The 27484-nt window shown below is 42.5% G+C and overlaps 1 protein-coding gene and 1 non-coding gene across 18 annotated transcripts in view; one reads left to right on the top strand and one right to left on the bottom strand.

Annotated features, from left to right (window-relative positions):
• Window positions 1–27484, top strand: part of DLGAP1 (DLG associated protein 1) — a 951759-nt gene that overhangs the window by 650780 nt on the left and 273495 nt on the right. For all 17 annotated transcript variants that reach the window (XM_007974542.3, XM_007974540.3, XM_007974541.3 and 14 more), the window contains one exon: window positions 289–503. In XM_007974542.3, coding sequence (XP_007972733.3) covers window positions 289–503 — 215 coding nt within the window. The remainder of the gene's footprint in view (window positions 1–288; window positions 504–27484) is intronic.
• On the bottom strand, window positions 3082–3185 carry LOC119618698 (small nucleolar RNA U13). The gene has a single exon (XR_005235069.1). It is a non-coding gene; the product is annotated as a small nucleolar RNA U13 (small nucleolar RNA).

The following is a 27484-nucleotide window of genomic DNA, read 5'->3' as shown; positions in this document are numbered from 1 at the left end:
AAAAAAAAACTTGGTCTTATTTATACGTTTTAAAATAATTAAGAGGATAATTGGAATGTTTATAACACAAAGATATGACAAATGCTTGAGGTGATGGATACCCCATTTACCCTGATGTGATTATTACACATCGTATGCTTGTATCAAAATAGCTCATGTACTCCATATATACTTACTACGTACTCATAAAAATTAGAAATGTTAAATCTAAAAAAAAAAAAAAAGGGAAAAGAAAAGAAAAAGGTAAGATTTTGTAAAACGTGATTTATCTGTTTTCTATCTGAATAGGTTCCTCAAGATGAATGGACAGGGTACACCCCTCGAGGTAAAGATGATGAAATTCCATGCCGAAGAATGCGGAGTGGTAGTTATATCAAGGCCATGGGGGATGAAGACAGTGGAGACTCAGACACGAGTCCCAAGCCTTCTCCAAAAGTTGCTGCACGGAGAGAAAGCTATCTCAAGGCTACTCAGCCATCCCTTACAGAACTCACCACACTCAAGTAAGTAATCCTAACCCTGCACTTGTGATAGTGCAGGTGCTTGTATTATCACCGAGGCTCAGAAGGTGTGTCTCCTACAGTAAGTGGGGCAGAAACATCCTACAGGTGGAGCAGTGCAATACATTGATTGTGACTTTAGATCTGATGCCTGTACCCCAGTGCCTTTGTAGAGAGGGGCAACAGATGTGCTCTGCATTGATCGTAAGCTGAACCCCTCATCTCTAAGAAGCAGAAACAATCCAGAATGGCTTCTGAAAAGAATTAAAATTTCTCGTCAATGAGAATATACATGTATCCCAATTCCTGAACATTTGCTCAGGCACGAAGTACATACAAGAACTTTTTCTTAAGACTCTTGAATTTTTCAGATAATTGAGTAACATTATAGAGGAGATTGTCTTGGAGAAGCTTATAGAATGTGGCCATGCTTGCAAATTGGATATGTGAAGGTTCTTGACATACATTTTTAAACTTGGGCACTCAATACGTATTACAATTTGAAGGCCTTCAAAATGTTTTGTTTGAAAATATAAATATAGTCATACATCATCTAATGATGGGGTTACATTCTGAGAAATGCATCATTAAGTTATTTCACTGTGCAAACATCACAGAGTACACTTACACGAAGCTAGATGGTCTAGCCTACTATACACTTAGGCTATATCGTGTGGCGATTGCTCCGAAGGTGCACACCTATGCAGCAAATTACTGTACTGAATGATGTGGGCAACTCTCAGACAATGGTAAGTATTTGTTTCTCTAAATATATCCAAACATGGAAAAATACAGTAAAAGTACAGTATTATAATCTTATGGGACCACCATATTATATGCATCATTAACTGAAATGTTGTTATGCAGCATATGACTGTAGTCCTTAACTGTATTTGTGCTGTTTGTAAACAAAGGACAGCACTACACAGGAAACCACTGAAATTGATTATTTTAAACCAGACCTGATTTAATTCTAAATGCTGTTTATAGAAAGTACATTCTTTAGAGTCTTGAAATGTAGAAAATAGATAGAATTCCATTTGGACCTGAAAAATATATTACAGATAACTCATATTTTTAAGTGCCATTGATTCTGTATTTTGATGAAATAACATTACTATTCGTGCATTTATATTGTTACTAAATATTAAAAGACAAAATAAATAAAACAAAAAAATCAATGCAGTCAAGTTAAGGAAAACAAACCTATTTGTTAATCAAGAGCACTGAAAAACAGCTGACTATTGTGCGATGGGAATTTATTTAAATAGCAGAGTATGTTGTATTTTAAAGAACCGGACAGAGACAGCCTCTCATGAATTATTTGTCAAGCGTTCGTGTGGAACAATTCTGGATCAAAAATTAACACCAACGCATCAGTAAATTCAGCCAAGAAAAAAACCTCTTCTTTCTTTCTTTGGCTTTCAGTTGCCCTTCCTCTTTGCCTTTTTACTACATGTGTTAGTTTTCAAGAATCGTCAGAACAAACTACCACAAACTTAGTGGCTTGATTAGATCTACAAAGACTCTATTTCCAAATAAGGTCACATTCACCGATAGTAGGAGTTAGGACTTCAATATATCTATTTGGAGAACAGAATTGGACCCAAAACATTGCCACATGAGCTTAAAAAAAAACATGGAAATAAAAAACAGAAACAAATCTTCATTGTATTTTGGCACACCTAGCAGATGCTCAGAAAATTAAATTAAAAGAACTGGATTTGTAATAAAGGCAGTGGACCAAGGTGACATGAAACAAGGGAGGCCAAGGACCCTTCTGAAAAAAATATCTTCTATGGACCTTAAAATATCTCTCCACTAGACACAATGCTAGGTAGTCATGGCTGTGGGGTTAACATCTTCCTGAAGATGCAAGAAAAGAATTGCAAGGGGCAGGAAAGTCACTTAAACCAGCAACCTCCAGAGTCCTTTCCACCTCCCAAGTATCCTGTTATGTTGTCAGCAAGATGCATTGGCCACATTCGCTGAGCGATACTTTGGGTCTTGGGTGATAAGATAGAGGAATTGCTCTTGTCCACAGCAAAATCCAGGTAAGAGAACAGAAAGACGCAGAGCCGTGAGGAAGATGAGAAGGGTGCTCTGAGGAGACTGAGGACAGGGGTAGTGGTTAGGAGCTGAAATCAACATCACAATCGTGCCCTGGGCTACTCTCATAGCTTCAGGATGTGGAGGATCACTCTGAAGTCATCGAAACTCTTTTTCATTTGCCTTCTTCACAATATGACCCTCCTCTAATGTCCTAGACCATATTTTTGTGACCACCATATATTTATTTTACTGCTCAGAAGTTTTCAGAGCAGAAAGAGAGAAACATGCAGATGACAGCTAGGCTGATGGTAGAGGGCCAGCTCCTTCAGAGTGTGAAGATGTTGAACTGGGTATGAGTTAGTGACTGCTATTTCCTCCCTTCCCACTTATGGAAATTCAAAGTGGTGATAAATGGACAGGAGAACACCTACTAAACTGAAAACATTTTACTTAGGATGGAGTTTCCCCAAACCATCTCTGTTGTCCCCTATTCTTTGGCAGGAAAGAGAACTTTTTTTTCTTATATTTATGTAAGATGGATAATGTGCCGATATCATAACAAGGTTTGAAGGAAGCACATCTCATATATTACTGTGAAAACTCAATCATCATGATTATGATCCACAAAAGGATCACAAGAGAACCTTAGACAACCATCTAAACATATCTTCCTTCCCTGTGCTACCATCACATCCCCTAGAATCATTTCTCATAGTTCTACTTACCTCTCTTCGTTTCACACTCACCTAGTTTATGAGTTCCCTTTGTCATTACAGTCTACACATTAAACCTCCGTCATCTTCAACTGCATACAATTGTTAGTGACCTCTAGTTTAACCAGATTGGCCAGGCACAGTGACTTACACCTGTAATCCCAGCACTTTGGGAGGCCGAAGTGGGCAGATTGTTTGGGTCCAGGAGTTCGAGACCAGCCTGGGCAACATGGCAAAACCTCATCTCTACAAAAACTACAAAAATCAGCCAGGTGTGGTGGTGCACACCTGCAGTCCCAGCTGCTTGGAAGGCTGAGGTGGGAGGATCACTTGAACCCAGGAAGTCGAGGCTGCAGTGAGCCATGATTGAGCCACTGCACCCCAGCCTGGGCAACAGAGACCCTGTCTCAAAATTAATTAATTAATTAGTTAATAGTTTAACCAGATTGAAAGAGATAAAAAGAAAAAAAGGAAAACACACTATAAAGGCAAAAATTCAGACATGACATGACTCATAATCAATTCTGTCTTTCATTCCTTGATGATGTTTTGACTGCAGATCATTATTTTTCTAGAAGTTTGAAGGATTCAGTCCCTTATGAGAAAAAAGATCCCCATATCCTGGAATTCTAGTTCCTCAAAAAAGAAAACTATATTTATGTTCCTACTTCTTTGACATTTAAGTCGATTTTTTTCCCTCCTTCCTCCTCAGCAATTCACAGCTTTAGGGATGAATCATAGCCCTGAACCAAGATAACTAAAATTAGGCAAGTGAGATTGGGGCAACATTTTGTTTAAGGTTTTCAACTCCCATCTTCTCTCAGAAATGTTGGAGAGAAGGCACTCCTACACTTTCTTACATTGTTTTTCTCTTTTCTTTTCTATTTTCCAAAGGCATCTTGAGGGTTTATTTATGTGGGTGGTTTTTCATCAGCTGCTTAGTGTTAGTCATTGGGTCCTCAGACATATAAGGCCTAAGGTCAGTTAAACATTGTGGTGTTAGGAGTAGTTTTGAGACAATGAAGTCCATCTTTGGGCCGGCAAAACCCCTCCTGTAATTACTCTTGGAAAACTATTATTTCGGTCACTCTCTTCTCTTATCCCACAGCTATTAACAAATCGCTCCACCTCATCACCAGCTTTTCCTTCTTCCTTATATTAGCTAACAATAAATTTGAAATGGCATATCACCCGAGAATATTAATGTTTTCAAAAAATTCTGGATGTTTAATAGTAAATTTCCAGGCAAGTAGAGGAGACATTTAGGGGCCAGAGTTCTCTCAAAGCATGTCGTTGCAGCCTGGCACTGATGAAGAACATAAGTCTCTTACTTGGAGTGCTATTTATTCTAGAACTGAGACTACTGCCTGCTACCATGATTAGTTAAAACCTAGTCCAAATCCCATCTGGGACTTTTATTCGATAGGCTGCAGAAAGAACGAACTTTTTAAAAATTATACTAAGTGGGGTGTCATTTAAAAGATTCTGAAGTTAAATTCAAATATCTATTAATCCTACATGAATAGTAGTTTAAAGTGACTTAATACTTCATCTCTTTATCCAAGCACTAAGAAAAATTCTTCCCCTAGAAGAAATAGTCAGTCTTTAATATTATAGACTTTGAAACTCCTCTGAAATTGGGGAGAAGGATCCCAGGCTGTTGCAAGAGAGCCAATCAGAGCTCCTAGCAATTTTGATAAAGTCTGACGGAAGGCTTCAGGAAGATTTATTTTCAGTTCTAAATGCCTTGAAGGCAAATCGTTTTTCATTTTCAGGATGGTTAATCCTCTTAATCTTCATTTTTCCCCTGGCCCTGAACCTTTTTTTGTTTGTTTTAGATAAATTGAAAAATTTTAAATTTAAATTTGGAAAAATACTAAGTAGCTGTGTGCCTTTTGGCAAATGGACTAATGTCTCTGAACCTCCTCATAAATGAGAGTCTCAGTCTGTTAGCATGGATGGCACCACTTAAGTGGCTCTCCCTACAACTCCTCCCACCCCAAACCTGTGGCAGACAGCATTAGCCAATCCCAGCATTGATGGATCCCATCACCCTACCGATTGAGAACAGACTGAGCCCCTGAACCAGTCTCAATGCAGTGCTCCAGCCACCATGATTCATCGATCCAAAATGCCCACAGGTGCTATCCTTAGTCTACAGGAAATATCTCCCAGGAACCTTTCAGCACTGATGTGTATAATTATAAGAATGAGGCACGGTAGGCTGGCGGTTCACAGTTTAAAGACAAAAGAAAGTAGTATTGGTAAAGAAAATAATTTGAGAAGAGGTGGATGGAGTGTTCTTCAACTTTAATTCTGGATATTTTAAATGTGTCAATTTCTACGTAAGGAACCCAAAACCATAGGTTCTTGCTGTAGTCTCTTTTGTTGTTGTTATCTTGTACACGTTTTTTTCTCCCCTTTTTTCCTCCTGGACACGCTGTGTCCTTGCCTGTTCCTCACGTCATACACTCCCCTCCTACCTACCTACTGCTCCTCGTTCTCCTTTTCTTGCTAGAGAAAGAGGGGGATGGGATGAAGATTGGAGCATCGCTATTTTTTTCCCCAAATATATGAACTGTACTGCGAACGTAGCAATTTGTATCATCCCATCTCTGTTCTAAGTAGTATGAAATATCTGTTTTGCCTAAATGCTTTTTTGTTCCTCTCCTACCTGTTCCTCTGTATCATTGTAACATACAACAGCAAATGCTCCTCACAAAATAGGTAGAACAAGAAAACACAACCTGCCACACGAAATTGTGAATTAACGTCCTCAGTGATCAGTGATATAAACTCAGGGTAGTGTCCCATTCTTCCCTGACTATAATACTTTCTTCTATTATCCTCTATCCTTCTAACTCCCCACTCCCATTTTCCAATATAATAAGAAATACGACACATTTAAAACAGGGAAAGTCATTCTTGCTCACAGAAAAATTGTCACTTGCTCATCTACAAATTATCTAAATACCTTTCAAAACTTTGTTAGAAATCAGCTTGATTTGAAAAAGAAAAAAACACCGAATACAAGCTATCGCCTATTATATTCAGTCCCAGATCACCACTCCTAGTTTTAAAAAAAAAATGTTCCTTCATTGGGAAATGAATGCCCTCCTCCAAATGATGTGGGCACGTGTGAGTATTGTAGTCTGTACCAAATCCTGGTCTCTTGCTGTATAATTACTCTTTAGAAAAGCCTATGTTGAAAGGAAGCCTGCATAGACTGAAAAGTTTCTACAGTGATCATGACTACAGAGAGGTGAGAACTCCTTGTATGTCTTTAAAGGAGGCGAAAGAATAAAAGAAAGTCCAGATACTTTTCTAGAGAGAAGGAATGGAGACATTTTTAAAAGTTAAGAGTCAGGGGTTGGGGGAGGGAGAGCATCAGGATAAATAGCTAATGCATGCTGGGCTTCATACCTAGGTGATGGGTTGATAGGTGCAGCAAATCACCATGCACACATTTACCTGTGTAACAAACCTGCACATCCTGCACATGTATCCCAAAACTTAAAATAATTTTTTTAAGGAGGAGGAATTTTAACAAGGTTCTAAGTGCCTGACTGAGTGCTACGGGCTTTACATACATGTTTTCTTTTGATCATCATAACTCTATGCATGCAATTTTGCCCATTTTACAAATGACAAACTTGCGTCTCAGAGAGATTAAATAACTTTTTAAAGGTCACCTATCAATCAAATGTCAGAGCTAAGATTTGAGCTCAGGTGTTGAAAGCAGAAAAGATAAAAAGCTGGACAGAAAGTTGAACTTACTAAGACTGCAGTGATGAGCTATTTAAAAGACGTTTAATAATGGAGGGGAAAGGAAGATCAACTGGGTGTGGACAACTGAGAAGTGGTACCCAGGAAAAACAGACATTAAAAACAGACTGTGAGAGTGAAGGATGGATTTGAAGGGGCATCAGAAGCCTGCAGTGAAGTGAGTTCTCTGTCTGAAGTGTAAACATCAAACATGCAGCTGAAACAGGAAGGATCTTGAGAACATCTTGACTCAGGCTTAGCCTCAGGTACAGAGAAGAAGGACCAATGACCAAAGGATCAGAGCTGCAGAAGGCGCTGGCTGACAGAGGACACAGGAAGAAGGGATGGACTCTTAGGAGCCTGGGTTCAGCTCTGTGGAGACTAATACAATCATGAGTCCTGGGCCTGTATCTGTTCTGTGGCTTACCGCGTGTAACCTGAACCTTCTTCAAAGGATGGCAGACCAGGTTTGCACCCTTGACAGCTGGCTTCAAGGGGCTGTGTAAACAAAGCCCTAAGACAGCAGAGGGAGGGGAGCCAGGGAAGGCCCTGGCTGAGGGTTCTGGAAACAAAGACTCCCCACTTCCTTTAGGTGGTGCCGATCACAGATGCTGCCCACTGTCCTTCTAGGACAGCTTCTCTTTGCAGAGAGCCTCAAAATTCTTCCATCTTGTCTGCCTGCCACCTGCCATTTGTTCAATTTAATATCTGTGTTCCTGTTAAAGTGCAGACAACGAGGTAAAGAGAACACCCTAATTACAATCAGAAATTATATTCATGCAATCACTCACTCATTTATTCATGCAACAAACATTTGGTAACTTTAATAATTGAAGTACTGTGTCCTACATTTATACCTTGGTTTCAATATTCACTAAATGCTTTACTAAAATCTGGTTTTCCAGAGTCAAGTGGAAGAGAAAAATACACACACACACACACACACACACACATACACACACACACAAGTCTAAGAATGGCAAAAGCAGGAACTACAAAGAAGAAAGGAACTTAAAATTCAGAGGCTGGTGGTATTAAAGTTGATCATTTTGGTCAGAATTATTTTCTGATGAGAAAAATCCGTGTTGCCTGGCATAAGAAAGGGTGGTATTTTTTGTTTCTTTTTGTTTTTGTTTTGTTTTGTTTACAGGTTACTATTTAGTTGGCATAGTTTGTTATTAGCTTTACTTTTGCTGTATCATTTATTATTAAAGAAATTCTTCTTATGCATGCAGATGGAAGGACATTTTACAGGAATGAGAAAAGCTTCTTTAAAAGGAAGCCTAGGCGGACATATTAGGAGCTGCCTCTAATCCTTTATAGAAGCAGGCTGGGTGTAAGTCCTAAATAAATATATGTTTACAGAAGATGCATTTGAAATAGCAAAACCATCAACATTCCTATCTATAAACTAGGAGGAAATTCAATCAAAATTGCAGCCCAGGGAATTCAGGTTAGCTGCAAGGAGGAACTTCTAAGTGCAAAGTTATTAATTATCCAATCAATTAATTTGGAAATTGTTAGAGAAAACTTCCAAGGCCTCTTTTGAAACCAGCTGAGTTATATTCCTCTGAGACGTTGGATAATTCTGCTTGAGCAAGACAGACAAAATGTCTATATAAGATCTTTCCAGCCTGAAGAGTCTAAGACTGTATCATAAGATCTGCACCATCGTCTGATCTGTGCATTGATCCTGTATTTTCAAGCTAAGCATGCAGGAAGAAGAGATTTCAAAGCACCCACATAACACAGTACCCCCTAAATATATCACTTCTCTTCCTGACACTTCCCTTTCTATCAGTGGAATGATCATTTTCTAAATACAGTCCGGAAACTTTGCAACTCACCTCTTACCTCTTCCAGCTTTACTACTTTTCACTCGAGTGATTACAATGGACCCATTTGTCTTGATGCCCCCAGCCTCTCTCTGCTCCAACTCCTTCTCCAATACTTTCTACCAGCTTGCTAAAATATTATCTCTGAATCCCATGTTGTCTAGGCACAAAGTCCCAAATGTAGCATTCAAAAGTGTCACAGTAAGACTCCATTCTCCTTTGAGATCTTCTTTCCTGCTATTCCCTTCCAAGCGCAGAACACTTGCATGGGAAGTAACATCAAGCCACTTCAACAAGCCACTGATTGTTCAAGCGTAATTATGCAGATTCAAGAAGGTGCGGTGTATGTGGCACACTTAGCACCGTCTCTGGCACACGGTAGTTGCTCCATATATGTTAGCTATCACCATCATTATTATCAGTTTTGGCCACCTACTATGTGCTAAGCATTGGGATATATTATAGTAGTCAGGATTCCCAGTACAACAGAACTTGCGATCTAATGGGGGAGAAGATGAGAAGAAAGTCTCCATTCTTTTAAATCTTCCTCTCAAAGTTAACCTCTGGCTGTCGGCCATTATTTCTTCCTCCTAAGAATTCTCGAAGCACTGTGTTAACATTTCTCAAGGTAATATAGCCTTCTTAAGCACTGGTCTGTGTTCCCTGTCCCTCGTGTAGAAAGAGATTCGATGTTATCTGAAAGAATGTTTTTGAATCACTTGGCACAGAGTTGTCATCCCAGAGGGGAAGTTGAACAAATGCTAACGCATCATTATGCAATCCCTCTATGCCTAAGGTGCCCTGAACAGTACCCTCCACGAGTAGCTTTAATGCGCATTGGTTGAGTTGAGTTGCCATCTAACATCTGCCCAGCATCCTTTGACTGCGTCTGTGCTCTCTTTGATTCTTCCCCCTCCCTCTGCTTCTGAATCTGTGGTTCTCTGAAAAGCTCCCTATTCCTTCTCAACCCTGCTTTGCATTGCCAGCCCACCTGGAGGCTGGGAGCTCAGTCTGGCAGGTACACATTAGCTTGTTAAAAATATCCACGCAGCCATCCCTAGTATTGTTATCCATTTTAAACATTAGCATATTTCCTTTAGTTCATCTGGGGAATCCCAGTTCCTTCTAGTTCTATGAGGGGGCAGGAAGCACCAGCATTAACTAGTCCTTTTGAAGTTGGGAAGGGTCTTCGTCAATGATCACATTAACTACTCCAACATTCTTTAAAAATTATTTGTGGCTGGGCGTGGTGGTCCACACCTCTAATCCCAGCATTTTGGGAGGCCAGGGCAGGCAGATCATTTGAGGCCAGGAGTTCAAGACCAGCCTGACCAACATGGCAAAACCCCATTTCTACTAAAAATACAAAAATTAGCTGGGCGTGGTGGTGTGTGCCTGTGATCCCAGCTACTCAGGAGGCTGAGTCACTCGAACTCGGGAGGCAGAGGTTGCAGTGAACCGAGATCTTGCCACTGCACCCCAACCTGGCCAACAGAGCCAGACTCTGTGTCAAAAAATGTGTGTGTATATATATATATATGAACCCACATACACCAATGAGAAAATATCATCTATCCTGATAGCTAGTAATATTTTAATTTTCTTCTAAGCCTATTGTTTAACATAAATAATTGGAAATAACAGTCATCAAGTGTTTTTAGTACATATGATAAGATCCTCCCAACGGTGTCAGAAGGAGTTTAGAGTTGATTTTTAACCAACACTTTACTGATACACCAAGGCTTTCCAATGGTTGTGAACCTCACGAGGCAGAGCCTGGGCCTTCAGCTCCAGCCCTCTACTTTCTCTCCAACTTCTTTCCTCCCACTGACTCGTGAAACTCTGAGGACTTTTCCCTGAACAGTCTGGAGACTGTTTCCACCATCTGGACATTGTTCTTGACTTACAGCTCAGAACCTTCTTTTAGTTCTGCGGGCCACACCTCTTTCCCAGAAAAAGCAGAGCTGAGAGCTCTCGGAACAGATCCAGATTACCAACTGCATATAAAATTGCCACCACCTCGGTAGCATCATTCCTGTGCCAGATTCCAAGAGAGAATGGACACTGCTGTGGGTACAGGCACCTGAGAAGATTGGCCTGGTCCTGAGGTTTGTGCCTTCAGAGCCTGGGTTTGAAAAGCCAAGCTGGGAGCACTTTCCATTGTCGTTGCCGTCTCCACTCAGTGAAGAAAGATTGCGTTGGAATTTTAGAGTGAGAGAAGCTAGAGACAAAGCTAGCTGGAGGTGCTCATCTAGCCCGAGGCTGCGTTTCTTCATTGAAAGGAGCCCCTTCACAATGCTAGGCGGGGTCCAGTAGTCGGATGAGAGCCAATGGTGGACATCTCTTCCCAACTCCATATTCAGTTTGGTCATCCTGGGAGCCATACTGGCCATGATGGGAATATTTACACCGTGGAAATCAACACGCTGTACAAGGCAGAGCTTCTTCCTCCCAAAAAGTCAATTTCTAAACATTTACCACTTTACCAACAGCATTATTTTCCTGTAGCCTTTCTTCAGAGATAGAATAAATGAAAAATCTTAGAAGCAAAACTAGAAGGAACCTCAAAGATGATTCTAACCCTTTTATATTACAAATGAGGATATGCAGGCCCCAAGGAAAGGGGTATGTCACTGAAGCCCTTCAGCAAGGTTTAGGACCCAAGTCATCTCACTCTCAACCAAGACTTCTTTTCAGAGGAATCAAAGTTTCAAGCTGCTAACTGCTCTGAGGCAGACAAGAGACCTATCAGACTCTGTCTCCATTGCACATACACGATTAAGTGCCACCAAGAGCAATGAACACAATGTTGTATAATTATTTGTAAGTTGTGAAATTACATTATGTATGTTACCTCTAACTAAAAGTGCCATATTTGTTCAAAAAAGAGAAAAATTAATATGAATTGAAAAGAGGAAGGGATGACTTCGTGAAAGAGAAAGGATTCAATTTGGAATCTGAATAATCACTGAGAGGCAACAGACTAGGGAGGAGGAATTTTGTCTGAGTATAAAGAAATTAAGTTGACTAGTGTATTAGTAGAGTATTTAAAAGTGAGAGGCCATCTTTGGATAGAAAGTGAGAACTTTTCTAAATAAGATCCTTAAATATCCAGAGAATTCATTTTGTTTTAATGAAGAGAGCAATAGGAAACCACTGATAGCCGAGCCAGATAATGAAGTGATGTAAGTGTTGTTTTAGAAAGATGACCTGCGTGGATCACACCTGTAATCCCAGCACCTTGGGAGGCCAAGGTGGGTGGATCACAAGGTCAGGAGTTGAGCTGAGGCAGAAGAATCACTTGAACCCGGGAGGCGGAGGTTACAGTGAGCTGAGATCGCACCACTGTGCTCCAGCCTGGGCAACAGAGTGAGACTCCGTCTCAAAAAGAAAAAAAAGATGGCCTGCGGGGTGTGGAGTCAAAAATCCAATTACAGCATTTCTTGTGCTTTTCTCTTACTTTTTTCTTCTGGCTTCTTTATTTGTTTTTCTTGTTGTTGGAATATATCTCATTTTAACCCCCCAAAAAATCACCTTGAAGAATAGTAATGGCTAACACTTAGAAGCACTTCCTCTGTGCCAGACACAATTCACATAGTAACTAATAGTACCTGTAAGACAAGAATTATTATTGACTAAGTTATACAAGGAGGAAACTGGGGCACATAAATTTAATTGACTTTCCAAGGTCACAGAGCTACAAGTGTCACAGCCAGGATTTGAATCCAGAGCCCATGTCATTAGCCACTATACTAGCCTGCCTCTAGATGAGATAGAGAGAGACAAATTGGAGACAGACAATTTGAAATCAAGTAAGAGGCTAGAGAGAAAGTTGTACTGCTCCAGGGAAAGAATGGTAGAAGCAGAGATGAGGATGGTACCAGAAAGGGCTGATATACGAAGTTACACAGATAAATAAGGGCACCAAAAATCAAAAGCCAACCAGGGACAGGTGGTATAGTTTGGGTGTTTGTCCCCTCCAAATCCCATGTTGAAACGTAATCCCCAGTGTTGGAGGTGGGGCCTGCTGGAAGGTGTTTGGTTCTGGGGGGCGAATCCCTAATGTATGGCTTAGGTGCTGTCCTCATCATCACAACTGAGTTCTCACTTTGAGTTCATGCAAAATCTGGTTGTTTAAGAGTGTGGCACCTCCCCACCCTCTTGCTCTCTTTCTCTTACCGTGTGACATGCTGACACCCTGTCACCTTCAGCCATGATTGTAAGCTTCCTAAACACTCACCAGAAGCAGCTACAAGCACCATGCTTCCTATAAACCCTGTAGAATCATGAGCCAATTAAAACCTTCAAGTATTGCTTTCTAGACCCAAAAACAGCCTAATACAACAGGTCAGATCTCCTTGTTGCTGCTGCTATTATTTTGTCTTGCTTACTGTAGTGATATGCTATTCCCCAATATACACCATACCCATATAAGTCTCTTTTTTTATTTAGGAATAATAGGAAGATTTCCTTTTTTATTATTACAAAATATAATACTCATAAAAATTTTAACAGCACCAAGAAATATTTTAATAATGTGTAAAAGTCCTCCTCCCCTCTCTTTTCCCTTTTTATCCCTCCATAGAGGTAAGAATTCTGTTTCTTATGTATCTTTTCAGAAATGTTCTAGGCATACATTATATATACCCATGTCTAAACTTTCTTTATACATACTGTTCTACAATTTGCTCTTTTCACTTGAAATTAGTTCTTAAACATTGTTTTATACAAATGCTTGTGTGTTAACCACACTCTTTTTAACAACGGCAAAGTATTCCATTGTATGCCTGTACTATAATTTATACAACCACTTCCCTCATTGAATAGGTAATATTCTTTATGCAAAGCAATGGAAGACAAAAAGACCTAGTTATAACAAAAAGAGATATTCACAACGTATCAGCATGGTCATGGGAGTACAGGCCTTGGGCAAGATCACAGGAATTAGCTACAAGTGTAAAAGTAACTTCAATAAACATGAAGGCTTGGCATCTCAAAGCACTTAATCATTTAAAGAAAATGAAAATGAAGCAAAAAGCAGGATATAAAGTAAAATATGTTCCTGCCCACCAAAATAGACAAATATAATCATAAAACCTACTGTTCCAATTCCCTGCTGGGAAGACTGGGTTCTAAGACTATGCCCCTCAGGGTTGAGTATAAGCTATCTACCATGGGAAGAACAATCCAGGGGCCATTTTAAAAATAGGTGCATTTTTTGTTTGTTTGTTTGTTTTAACTTACAGCAGTGGTAATATTTGATCAACAGTTAGAATTTTCCAGCTTCTCTTCCTTTTTGAATATTTTGAGATGGACTTCACTATTCATATGATAGGTTAAGATCCTCCTTCTCATTTCTCTTTCCTTGGCTGTCTTAAAGAAAACAATCATCTCAGGTAGAGGAGTATTAGCAGGAGGGAAGAATGATCCTTGGGGAAAAATTTCGAGGTGTTCTGTTTTGTTTTGAATTAGGTAAATCCATTAACTGCCTGCACTCCGCAGCCCTCACTCCCCACACTTTCCCTGAGTTTATTTAAGTGGTTGCCCATAGCAACCACCGACACTTTAAGTAGCTGAGCTGAGTATTGCGGGGAAACAGCTTGTCAAGCCTCTGTCTAGCTTCCATGATCATTCACTGTGCCCTGGAGGTAACAATATACAATTCAAATGATAATTTTAAAATATTAACAATTGTTTTGTGTTTACTGTGTTTAAAAAAAAAAAAAGGGCACTACGTTTTTTAAGTGACACGGTACAACAGGGTCTGTTGGTCACCCTCAATACCACTGGAAATGGAATAATTTCAGGAATGAGAGGAACGCTGTGAAGAAACCCCCGCAGAAGGGACAGCACACCGTAGCCACACTGCTCTTCTTCCCTCTCCCTTTCTGGCAGCACCCATGCCCCTAGGGCCCCAGTCCTGCTGACTTACAGGCAGCCTGAAATAATAAGAGAAGGCAGAACTGTGTACAAATCTGGACTTTACAGATTTGCAGCCTTATGTGAGTGACTTCTCTGGTTGTGGCTTTTTGTTTTTCATTTTATAAATGAGTCTATTGCTGGGCGCAGTGGCTCATGCCTGTAACCTCTTTAGGAAGCCAAGGCTGGTGGATCACGAGGTCAGGAGTTCAAGACCAGCCTGGCCAAGCTGGTAAAACACCCCCCGTCTCTACTGAAAATACAAAAATTAGCCAGGCATGGTGGCAGGTGCCTGTAAGCCTAACTACTGGGGAGGCTGAGGCAGGAGAATCGCTTGAACCTGGCAGGTGGAGTTTGCAGTGAGCCGAGATCGCACCACTGCACTCCAGCCTGGGCAACAAAGCAAGACTCCATCTCAAAAAAAAAAAAAAAAAAAGTCTATTGAGGCCATTAAGTGAGATCAGAATGTTAAAATTTTTTAAAAATTAAAAATGGTTCTAATTATCTATTATTAAAAAAATATTGTGAGAATTAACTGAGTCAACTTATGTTAGACACCTCACCTAGAATGCCCTATACAGTAAGCATATACTTAGCATCTCCTGTGTGCAAGCTAAAATGTTACTCAAAAATACATAAATAAACAACCTTACAGGGAAAAGACAACAATGAAACCATACAAACAGATGCATTCAGAGACCAGGTTACTCAACACCCTCCATGTGCCAAGTCCCATGAGGCTCTTCCGCACCAAACTGGAATCCTACTTTCCTCTCCAAGTCAATCCCCCAGCATGGGCCCTGGACTGTGTTTTATTTTCTACGCTGTAGCTGCCTATAGCCTTTGATCCCTGTAGGTCCATCCCTGTCCCTGTCCCTGTCCCTGTCCCTAGAAAGAAGGTACTTCCTTCCGTCGCTCACCCCAAAGGGCTCACTGGCCGACCATGAAGCTACCCCCAGCTTTGTTCTCTGACTGTGGATCTGTGTGGCTGCTTTTGTGTCTCTGTCCTTTATTCATCTCTCCCTGACTCCTCTCCTCTGTTGGAAGCGTTTCACTGGCAAGTTGAATGATTAACTTCGGGTTTGGCGACGCTAAGTGTTTTACCTATTGTTCTAAACTAGTTCCTTTGCCTGTGTTTACAGGAATTCAGTGACTGGGGGTATTGGTCCCTTTTCATGCTGCCGATAAAGACATACTCAGGACTGGGTAATTTATAAAGAAAAAGAGGTTTAATGGACTAACAGTTCCATGTGGCTGGGGAGGCCTCATAATCATGGCAGAAGGCAAGAGCGGCTATGAGAGCCAAGTGACAGGGGTTTCCCCTTATAAAACCATCAGATCTCTTGAGACTTATTCACAACGACAAGAACAGGATGGGGGGAACTGCCCCCATGATTCAGTTATCTCCTACCAGGTCTCTCCGGCAACACGTGGGAATTATAGGAGCTACTACTCCAGATGAGATTTGGGTGGGGACACCGCCAAACCATAGCACTGGGGAAGCAGGGCTTACAGTATCCCAGACTGTTTTTCCTAGTACATTATGATAACACTGAGTCCTTGTCTCATTTGATCAATTCGGGCAAAACACACTCTTCCAACACTGTGTGTAGTGACCCACCTGACCCCTCCCTCCCGCTTTAAAAATGTTCAGAATGTTCTCTTTTTATGCTCACCAGCCTTTAACAGTAAAAAAAGCTTTCTTCTCTTATTATTCGTATTTTTCATCCTTTGAACTACATCTGGTAGTTTGCTCGGACTGCTATAACAAAATACCATAGACTGGGTGACTTAACAAAAGTTTATTTTCTAGAGGCTGGAAGTCTGAGATGAGGGTGCCAATATGGTCAGGTTCTGTGAGGGCCCTTTTCCTGGCTAGCAGATAGGGCCACCTCCTCACTGACTTGACGTGGCAGACAGAGACAGAGCTCCTGAGTGTCCTTTTTTTTTTTTTTTTTTTTTTGAGACGGCATCTTGCTCTCTCACCAGGCTGGAGAGCTGCAACCAGCTGCAACCTCCGCCTCCCAGGTTCAAGCGATTGCCCTGCCTCCTGAGTAGCTGGGACTACTGGCCCACACCACCATGCCTGGCTAATTTTTTGTATTTTAGTAGAGATGGGGTTTCACCATGTTGGCCAGAATGGTCTTGATCTCCTGACCTCGTGATCCATCCGCCTCAGCCTCCCAAAGTGCTGGATTACAGGTGTGAGCCACCATGCCCAGCCTCTGGTGTCACTTCTTATAAGGATACTATTCCCATCATGAAGTTCTCACCCTTGTGATCATATCTAAACCTAATTGCCTCCCCAATGACCCCATCTCCAGATACCACCACACTGGACATTAGGGCTTCAACATATGAATTGGGAGGAAAACAATTCAGTCCATAGCATCCGATATTATTTTCTGTCTTTGAGTATAATCGTTTATGGAAGGGTGGTGATGCACCCCAGCCATGAAGAGGAAACTATGAGTAAATGCATTTTAAGTTATTAAAATGTGATTTCTGAGCATTATTTTTACCAGCAATGTGCCTGCTGCTGGAATTTGCTTTGATAGCATGGTGAGGATCCAACAGTTTCCATCTCATGCTTCAGCTCTTAGCTCAGTGGCTGAGCGGCTGTGACTGACAGGTCTAGAGCGTATTCATGGATCGAGCTCACCTTACACGTCTGCTTCCTCCCAGGAGCTCTTTGATGGGCTGTCACTCAGCGCATGTTCCCTCTCTTTAGGATCTCTTAAGAGAACACACTACCTGAATCCTACCAATGGAGTGTTACAATTATTAGAAACACTTTTCATGTGCAGTACTCATGAAATCATTAAGTTTTCATGTAGTTTTTACAACTGTAAAAAGTTTGTGGTTTGTATCTCATTTGATCATTGAACAGCCCCTTTGTATACAGGAGAATCTGTTGCATTAATGACAAGTCATGGGCAGACCAGAGTGTAGCCCAGGACTTCTCACTCCACAACCAGGATGTTTCCCATAGTATTAAATACCAGTGAGAAATGAGAATAGAAGACTTTTTCCCTCCAAATCTTCACTATGGAAGATTTCCTGGGACAATCTTGAGTCTACAGGTCTGAGTGCTTTGCCTATCTTAATCACAAATTAATTTCTCTCTCTCTATGTCTGCATTAGAACCCAGAACACAGATAAAGAGGGGCAATAACAGTCATCAAAACTGGTGGTAATGTTTGCTTGGGGCTGCTGGAGAAACCTGGCTGCTAATTGGCAATAACCCAGTGGGCGATGTTGGGCCTTAACTCCTTAATCATATGAGCCGTTTGGCCATCTGATAGCATCCCTTTAAGACTGGCCCAATCCTGCAGCCCTGCTCGTTCCACCTGCTCATTCTTCCCAGCACTTCCAGATGTCCAATGAGATCATACAATAAAAGGATAACACATTTTTTGTGGGTTTTGTCTGGTATGTACAAGGAGAACCTTTGTGTTTTATTTAGATAATTTGTATTCAACAAGCCCTGCAACCCTAAGAAAATAGGTGATGTGCCTGTCTATCTCCTGGTCTAGCTACTTGGGAGGCTGAGGTGGGAGGATCCAATGAGCCCAGGAGTTGGGAGTCCAGCCTGGACAACATGAGTGAGACCCTCATCTCTAAAAATAAACAAACAAGTAAATAATACAAGTAAATTTAAAAATAGAAAACAGGTCAGGTGCGGTGGCTCATGCCTGTAATCCCAGCATTTTGGGAGGCCAAGGTGGGCAGATCACAAGGTCGAGAGATCGAGACCATCCTGGCCAACATGGTGAAACCCCTTCTCTACTGAAAATACAAAAATTAGCTGGGGGTGGGGTACGTGCCTGTAGTCCCAGCTACTCAGGAGGCTGAGTCAGGAGAATCTCTTGAACCCTGGGGGGCAGAGGTTGCAGTGAGCCAAGATCGTGCCACTGCACTCCAGCCTGGCAACAGAGCGAGACTCCGTCTCGAAAAGAAAAAAGAAAACAGATGAGGACAATGGAGAAAATATATATTTTTAATAAGTGTTTAGCTTAGTTTCCAATAAGAAAATCCCTGTGTCTGTTTCAAGGAATTTGGGGGCTTCTTCCTGGCTTTTCATGACATCCAACTCCCCTGTCACTTAGGACACTCAGTGAGTGTCTCTGTGATCCTCTGGATCCCAGCTAGAATGAGTTGTATATGTCCACAGAGTCTTACACTCACACCAATTTGGAAGTAAGTGAGTAACTCACAAGGGAAATTGGCTTCAGTTATGTTCTCCCTGACCAATAAATAAGTTTTCATTGGGTCGTTTGCATCTCTAAGATATTCCATGTTCTTCAGGATGCTGATTCCATCACACGGGAATGAATGCCTAAGGCCTCGCAGTGGGAGATAAGTGGGAGAGAAGCCGCTTTGCAGAAGTCAGGCGTGGTACGAGAGGAAACCGGTGACGCACTTTTTCTCCTCCATATGTTATCAGATTAGCCAGATCCTATGTGCTGAGAATTGGCAGAGCTCCCTCCGCTGCTGAATAGATTGGGCAGTAACTCCCAGCCACACAGCCACCTTGATAATTAGGTGACATTTCTGCCAGCTTCTGCAACCTGCCCTCTAGGGGGGCAGTGGGCCAAGTCACACCTTTATGGCTACATGTGTTCCCACGTGAATGATTCAACCCCATTGTTTTATGTCAGCCTTTCCTGTCCCACACAAAAGCCCCAAGTGTGAGCAGCTCTCTTTACACATAGAGGAACCTCCCGCCTTCAGCCCCGTGTCAGTGCTGACTGACAGCATTCTGAGTGGGTTCTTCACGGGACACTTTCCAAGTGTCATTCCCCATTGCTATAGTCAAGTACGACAAGGTAGTAAGAGCAAGATTTTTAACACGGAGAGTTTTGAAGTCAGAAAAAAATGAATCTGTGCCTATAATTGAGATGGGCTTTGAACATGTATCACAATAATGCACGCTGTCAGCTGCACTGAGTCTCTTCTGTAATTCTGTCCCAGCTAAGGAGTTTCCTGCCTCATCACTGACCTCCGAGCTGTCACCTTCCATGCTGCCACAGATAAAGAAGAGTTAAAGGAAGATGTGCAGCCAAACAGGAGAGTCTGAGGGCAGGTGGAACCAAGAGACAACTGGGACCTAGCCAGCCAGGCCCTCCTTGAGAAAGGAGATGGGGGAGACATGCAGAGTTAGGAACAAAGCATTTAAGTATATGCGGTATCTTCATTCATTCATGGGTTCATTTGTTCAGCTGGTACTTAACCTTGCTGTGTAGCAGGCACTGTGCTGGGGGCTGGGGATACCACAGTGAACAAAACAGGCAGTAGCCCCTGCCTTCACAGAGCTTGCATCCTAGTAAGGAAGACAAAAATCAGCAAGACAGATAAGTGACATAAAGAGCAGGGAAGACTAAGATAACAGCTGAGAAGGAAAAAGTTAAACAGGAGGAGGTGCTGTTCAGAGACTGTGACCCCGAAAGGCCATAGTCACAAGGGGATAGTGTCAGGGGGTCACAGGGTGGGGCATGTAGCTGTACAAGGGGAGAGTGAGTCAGACAGGGAGCAGCAGATCCTGGAGGTGCACCTGGTGTGCAGGATGCCCCGTGCAGGAGGAGAGCAGGGGCGGCCACAGCAGAAAGCATGAGTAGCAAGCTGGACCAAAGGAGGCAGGAGAGAAGGGAGCCGGACAGCATGGGGCCTGGAGGCCACAGGGAGCACTCCGAGTTGTACTCTGAGTGACACGGTGACTCTAACAGCCTTGGGTGGAGGAGCAGCACTTTAAGGGAATAAATCTGGCTGCTCTCTCAAGAAGAAATTGGAGGGGGGCAAGGATGGGAGTCAGGGGAAGCCACATGGCCCTCCAGGACAGCGACAGTGAGAGCAGGGTGGGGCAGTGGACAGGTACGCGCCCATCCTGAGGGCAGGGCTGGCAGGGTGCATTCGTGGATCAGACGTGGGCTGTGGAAGGAAACAGAGCTGGCTATTGGATCACATGGACGACTCTAGAGAGGCCACATGGAACCACGGCGTGCGGAAACAGTCCGTCTCAGAGAGGGGGCAAATAATTCATCTGCTAATTCCTCCTGGTCTGTCTTTCATTGGTCGAGTCGTATTCCATGGGGTATTAACAGTGTTGCACTTCTGAGCTGTGATACTTACCGAGGGCCTTGAGGCTCCTAGTGAAGAAGCCTCCATAGGCCCGGTGGCTCAATGGAGTTGGGCAAAGCCTGGCCCCGTCCCCGAGGGAGGTGGAGACCGCAGCAGTGCTGCAGGTGGAGGAAGAGGCACAGTGGCCAGGCTTCACAGATGGCAGCAGCACGAACCATCCTGAGGCTGCTCTGTCCAGGAAGCAGGGCCAGCGTCCAAGGCTGAGGGGTCAGGCAGGACTAACAGGATCTGGGAGGTACATGCTCAAGCCCCAGTACATTATCCCAGCAGTTCAGCCAACACAGGCTCAATCTGGGCTGACACAGGTGCCCAAAGAAGCTAGTCTGTATGGTGAGGTGTGGCCGCAGATGATAGTGACACACATTGTCAGGTTAGTGGGACTATCCCATTCCTTCTGGCCTGTAGTGGAGGCCAAGACAGCAAGTGGAATTGCAGAGCTCAAGGTCCAGCCTCCATGCAGAAGGGGTTGAGAGAAGGGAAGGGAAAGGTCAAGGTCTCCATCAAAGAGACCAGTATGATGTCAAGACAGAATGTCCCATCATAATATCTTTTTTTTTTTTTTTTTTTGAGATGGAGTCTTGCTAGAGTGCAATGGCATAATCTCGGCTCTCTGCAGTCTCTACCTCCCAGGTTCAAGCAATTCTCCTGCCGCAGCCTCCCAAGTAGCTCGGATTACAGGCATGCGCCACCAAGCCTGGCTAATTTTTGTATTTTTAGTAGAGACAGGGTTCCACCATGTTGGCCAGGCTGGTCTCGAACTCCAGGCCTCAAATGATCCACCTACCTCAGCCTCCCAAAGTGATGGGATTGCAGGCATGAGCCACCGCACCCAGCCCCATCATAATATCTTAAGTACCCACAGCTGGAGTTGGGGAAGAGGGCTGCTGCCCTGCAGGCCCATGAGTACCCAGGGCCAGCTGGTTACAGGGCTGGGGCGTGGGGCTTCTGCAGTGCAATGATACCAGGTTAGATGTGGCCTGGGGTAGGCTCCAGCCAGCCAGCTACAGTGGGGTCGGGGGTGGTCCTCAGTGTGGATGTGGGAGCAGACAGGGATTAACACATTACTTTGCTGTTAAAAATGATAAATAGCCCCTTTGCCTATTTTTTAATTTTATTTTTTAGATGCAGAATCTCACTCTGTTGCTTAGGTTGGAGTGCAGTGGCAAAATCATAGGTCACTGCAGCCTCAACCTCCTGAGCTCAGGCAATCCTCCTGCCTCAGCCTCCCAAGTAGGTGAGACTACAGGCGTGCACCACCACACCCAGCTTCATTTGCTTATCTCAACTGTGCTTCATTTCAGTAGATTACGTTCAGCAATACTGAAATTGTTATACTCTCTAGGAAAATACATTTTAATTCACAAAATACATGACTACGTATAATGCCATATATTACATAATGATTATCATTGACTCCTAAGTTAATATTGTGTTTTTGTCTGAATAAGATTTCTATCAATTCGCCGGGCGCGGTGGCTCACGCCTGTAATCCCAGCACTTTGGGAGGCCGAGGCGGGCGGATCACAAGGTCAGGAGATCGAGACCATGGTGAAACCCCGTCTCTACTAAAAAATAGAAAAAAATTAGCCGGGCGCAGTGGCGGGCGCCTGTAGTCCCAGCTACTCGGGAGGCTGAGGCAGGAGAATGGCGTGAACCCGGGAGGCGGAGCTTGCAGTGAGCCGAGATTGTGCCACTGCACTCCAGCCTGGGTGACAGAGCGAGACTCCGTCTCAAAAAAAAAAAAAAAAAAAAAAAAGATTTCTATCAATTCATCTCTTTCTCTGTCTCACACACACACACACACACGCGCGCACACACACGCACATGTGCACATCACCTTGCTTCAATAAATGGCATCATACAATGCAGACTAAGCTTTGACAGCTCTGGACTCAAGCCAACTTTTGGATCCATTGTTCTTATAAGCCACTTTGAGCTTTCTGACACCACTGTAGTAACAAATGTGTATGAAATGACGAGAGAAAAAAATGCTGGTTTTCACAGCCTTCCCATCTGTGCTGATTTCTAGTGAGTACTGCTACGCTATATTAAGCCAATTTTGATTAGTAATTATCATCATGTCTTGCAAAATTCCTAGAAGATAAGGTGCTTGTCAAGTGTATTATTACAATGCCTGTGCCTGCTTTTCTGAGGGATATCATTTTTCAGATCCCGAGGAGCTGCCACATATTCCCCCACCGTTCTCCAGAAACATCATCATAGTTGACAGGTCTTTATTGCCGCAGCCCAAAAGCCATGTCCATGGTGTACCATCGTGGTGAACCTGCACTAATTGATTCTGTCATTTCTAAGAGGCAGAAACCCCCATCTGCGGGAGCCTGGTTGGTTCTTTTGTTTAATGAAGCAAAAGTAGCCTCCATGTTTGTCTGTGCCTGTCTGCAAAGTGACAGTGATTTATCTCATGCTGAAAACAAGTTCAGGGGCCTCCTAGAGAAGCACATAAATCTACCAACCCCTTGTGACAGATGCTGAAGCCCTGCCAAACCCCTCACATTGACTCCTGCAAAGGAAACCTTCCCCACTGCCTGCCACCACAAATGCACCATCCACTTCCCTGCAAGTCATGAGTCCTTCCCTTTTCCCCAAATTCTTGCGTGGATATATCCAATTTAAAAGAAAATGCAGGCAAATACTCATTCCTTGAGTTAAATCTGATGTCTGTTTCCTGCTTTTCTCTAATCAAGTTGATAATGAAAATCACGACCTAATCCAACTTACTCATTTTAAAGATTAAAGAAACAAAGGCTGGCCAGGCGCCATGCCTGATGCTTGTAATCCCAGCACTTGGGAGGCTAAGACAGGCAGATCACTTGAGCCTGGTATTTTGAGACAAGCCTGGGCAACATAGCAAGATCCCATCTCTCCACAAAATTTAAAAAATTAGCCAGTCATTGTGATGCACACCTGTGGACTCAGCTACTCAGGAGGCTAAGGCGGGAGGATTGCTTAAGCCCAGGAGTTCGAGGCTACAGTGAGCTATCATCATGCCACTGTACTCCAACCTGGGTGACACAGTAAGACCCTGTCTCAAAAAAAAAAAAGAAAAATAAATAAAAGAAGCAAAGACTCAGGAATATTTTGAAACTGTCCAAACAAAAAAAGAGGCAAGTTCCACCATTCACTAGGCATCTGCTTGTCTACCAACTAAACAAAGAGAAGGAAGGTCATTGTAAAATTTTGCTTGGAGACTGAGAATTTTACAGTTTTCCACTGATTCTGATATACCATCTGCGGGCTAATAGGCATCTCCTCAGACTAAAAATCAGCTACTGTACCTAGTTGACATTTGAAAGCCATGAAGAACTTATCAACATTTGCCCACATTTAGGCTAAAAGAATTTTCTTTGACTCTGAAATAATCTATGTGCCAGAGCTACTGTGTACGATATTTCCTAAACCATAGCTTCTGACCATTAAAAATATTATTGCTGGTTATCTTAGCGTGGTGCCTAAATTCAGATATTTCCTTTTTATTGTTGTTTCATATCTGTCACCTCCTTGGTATTTCTCATTAACTCTTGGGTCCTCATCACTCTTAACCTCACTCAAGTCCTCCCAAATGCCACAGCCAAGGGACATTTCTGCACACACATCTTTTTCGACATTTCTATAATATTTTACACTGTTGACTACTATCTTCTAGGAACTTTCCTGTTGGGTTAAGTGGTGCCCCTCTCTCTTTGCTCTCCTCCTAAAAATCAGACAGTTTCTCAGTGTCTTTTGGGGGTCCCCTTCCTTCAGTGTCTCTTTAAATATTGATACATCCTATGGTCCTGCCTTGATCGCTGCCTCTTCTCATCCAATATAGTCTCTTTAGACAATCTCATCCACCCTTGCAGATTCATCTGTTACCTACTTGGCTTTAACCCCCAAACTTACCTCTTCGATCCTGGCCTTCCATCTGAGCTCCACATCTCTGAGAAGTTTCCAGCTTTTTCTGGATGGCTCCCTGGCACCTCAGTGTTGAAAGTTATCACAAGGGGGCTTTTCATGCTCAGTCTCTTCCCTGTTCTTTCCTCTCTGTTTGTTACCATTCTTCCCACAGCCTCTGTGGGAGATTTATTAAAGTCCTACCTCTGTGGTAGGTTTATTAAAGTCCATTAATTATATCTTCTAAACATTTCTCTAGTAAATTATCCGAAAGACCCTCATTACGAGACGTATTGCACTGTCGGAACTGTTCGTCTACATGTATCTCTCCCCTGCTAGACTCAGAGCAAGGGCTCAGTCAAGGACTAGCACCATAATATCCATCTGTTTCTTCCGTGATGTACTAGCACTGTAGGAGTTGGCACAGAGTACGTGCTGAATTAATTGTGCGAGTGAATTGATAAATGTATAAATGATCTGTCACATTAGAAGAATGTTTGAAAATGAAACAATTAGCTGTAATATCGCCACAGAACAGGAATGGTTCTGTTGTGGCTGTTCTTTGTTTTCAGCATGTGTTTTCACTGTTTTGTTCATAGCACACATATTTTTAGGTGGCTGTAACAATAATAGACATGTAGCTTTGTGTTCTACTCTTTTTTCACTTAAACATTGATTCATAACCATTTCTCTGTGTATTTACAGGTGCTTTGTAGCTCTCCTTTATAATGGCTACATTCTATGACAAAAGTGCTCTAGAATGATAGTGATAGGACTGCCAAGCCTGACCCTGTAAGGATTACATCTGATTCACAGAGCCGAGTGCCAGAGGAGCCTGCCAATGTGTAATGACCTTGAAAAGCTACTTAACTCAAAGAGAAAATTTTCCTATTTGCCAAATGAACCTAATCATAGTTGTTTGTAATCCTCAGAAAAAAAGGTGTTGTAGAAGTAGAAATCATTTTTAGTATCTCACAGGTTTGAAATGTTTGCGGGATAGAAATAACTCACTCTCCGTAGTCTCTTCCTTTGAAGGCAGGGCAGGTTAGTGAAAATTTACCTTTCCCAAGCAGTGAGGATTGAAAGGATTAAGCGAGGGGAAATGAGGCAAAAACATCTAACTTACTCTGTTGTTTTGGAGTCATCTATTTTCATCTTTTAAAAATTTCCTCCCTATCTTTCTGCCATATTATCATCTTTGCCTGATATGATTAAATTTTAGCACTGGAAGGAAACTGAGGAATTATAACTAGTCCAACTCTCATGTTTCAGATGAAAAAGGACTATGGAAAAAGCACAGATGCTTGTATACCCATCTTCTTAGGGAAAAGAGAGATGGAGAAGTGTGGATGATTTTACAGGGGTAGTAAATGCTTCTTAGGGGAATCCAATGAGCTTAAAGAACATGCAGTGGCCTGGGACAAAGTCTATTGGACCCACAGAGCAGGGGATGGTTAGTGACAGAAGTCAGTTCAGGTGCGTTGACAGATTTAAGTCTTTCTTCCTGTGATACGAGTCCAGTTACTAAAGACTCGGGAAAGAACCAAAGGGAATTGTTTGTTTGACAAGTCCAGACTTTAGGCAGATGAGGGCACTTCAGAGAACTTCATCTGTGTTTTGCAAGAGACAGAGGATAAGGGCTTGGGGCAGCGGGGTCAGCGAGACCTCGAGAGCCTTCTTCAGTGTGGCATATCAAAGTGCCATATTTTGTGGTATTGGTTTCTGAGCCCCAACAGAGTCAAAAGGAAGCCCAAATTTTGCACAGTTTTCTGGCAATATTTCAGAAGGAATGAATACCAGTAAGAATGAGATAAAACTGCCAAGAGGATCATGCAGCCCCCATCGTACTCATGGTAATACTATTTTCATATGACTCATCTTAGTTAAGTCATATGAACCACAGTGAAGTCATGAGGAAATTCATATTAATAGAAGTTCATTTTCCTCTAGTTTACCTTTTTTTTTTTTTTTTTGAGACAGTCTCGCTTTGTCACCCAGGGCAGAGTGCAGTGGTGCAATATTGGCTCACTGCAATTTCCGCCTCCTGGATTCAAGCAATTCTCCTGCCTCAGCCTCCCAAGTAGCTGGGACTACAGGTGCCTGCCACTACGCCTGGCTAAGTTTTGTATTTCCAGTAGGCCTGGGGTTTCACCATATTGACCAGGCTGTTCTTGAACTCCTGATCTTGTGATCTGCCCGCCTTGGCCTCCCAAAGTGCTGGGATTACAGGTATGAGCCACCGCGCCTGGCCCCTCTCGTTTACTTTAATGTGACCATATATCTATGCCCAAAACATCCAAAGTCATTTCATGATGTTCCTATTTTGATTATCGTGAACATTTTTCCCAAACTTTTTAGAAACCTAAATTCTCTTGTAATACTCACTACTTCTGCTTGTTGCACAAATAACCACTGCTAATTCTCCCATGATGAGTTTCAAAATTCACTATTTGGTACTTATTTACTGTTTTCATCTAAGACAGTGTAAAAATGCAAACAACACACATTCCATGAAATCTCTATTAGGTTGTGTTCCTCATTGAAGCACATTCATTTTCCACTGTTCTTTGACCCTGAGCTAAAAGCCAGAGTTCATCATTAATACCAAGTTTCTGATAACTAGATGAGACATCGTCCAAAAATTTATTGGCCTGAAATGTCTTCTTTTATA

Source organism: Chlorocebus sabaeus, chromosome 18 (genome assembly GCF_047675955.1).
Source record: "Chlorocebus sabaeus isolate Y175 chromosome 18, mChlSab1.0.hap1, whole genome shotgun sequence".
Lineage (NCBI taxonomy): Eukaryota > Metazoa > Chordata > Mammalia > Primates > Cercopithecidae > Chlorocebus > Chlorocebus sabaeus.
The sequence above is the reverse complement of the archived record's forward strand: the minus strand, read 5'-3'. Positions and strand labels throughout refer to the sequence as shown.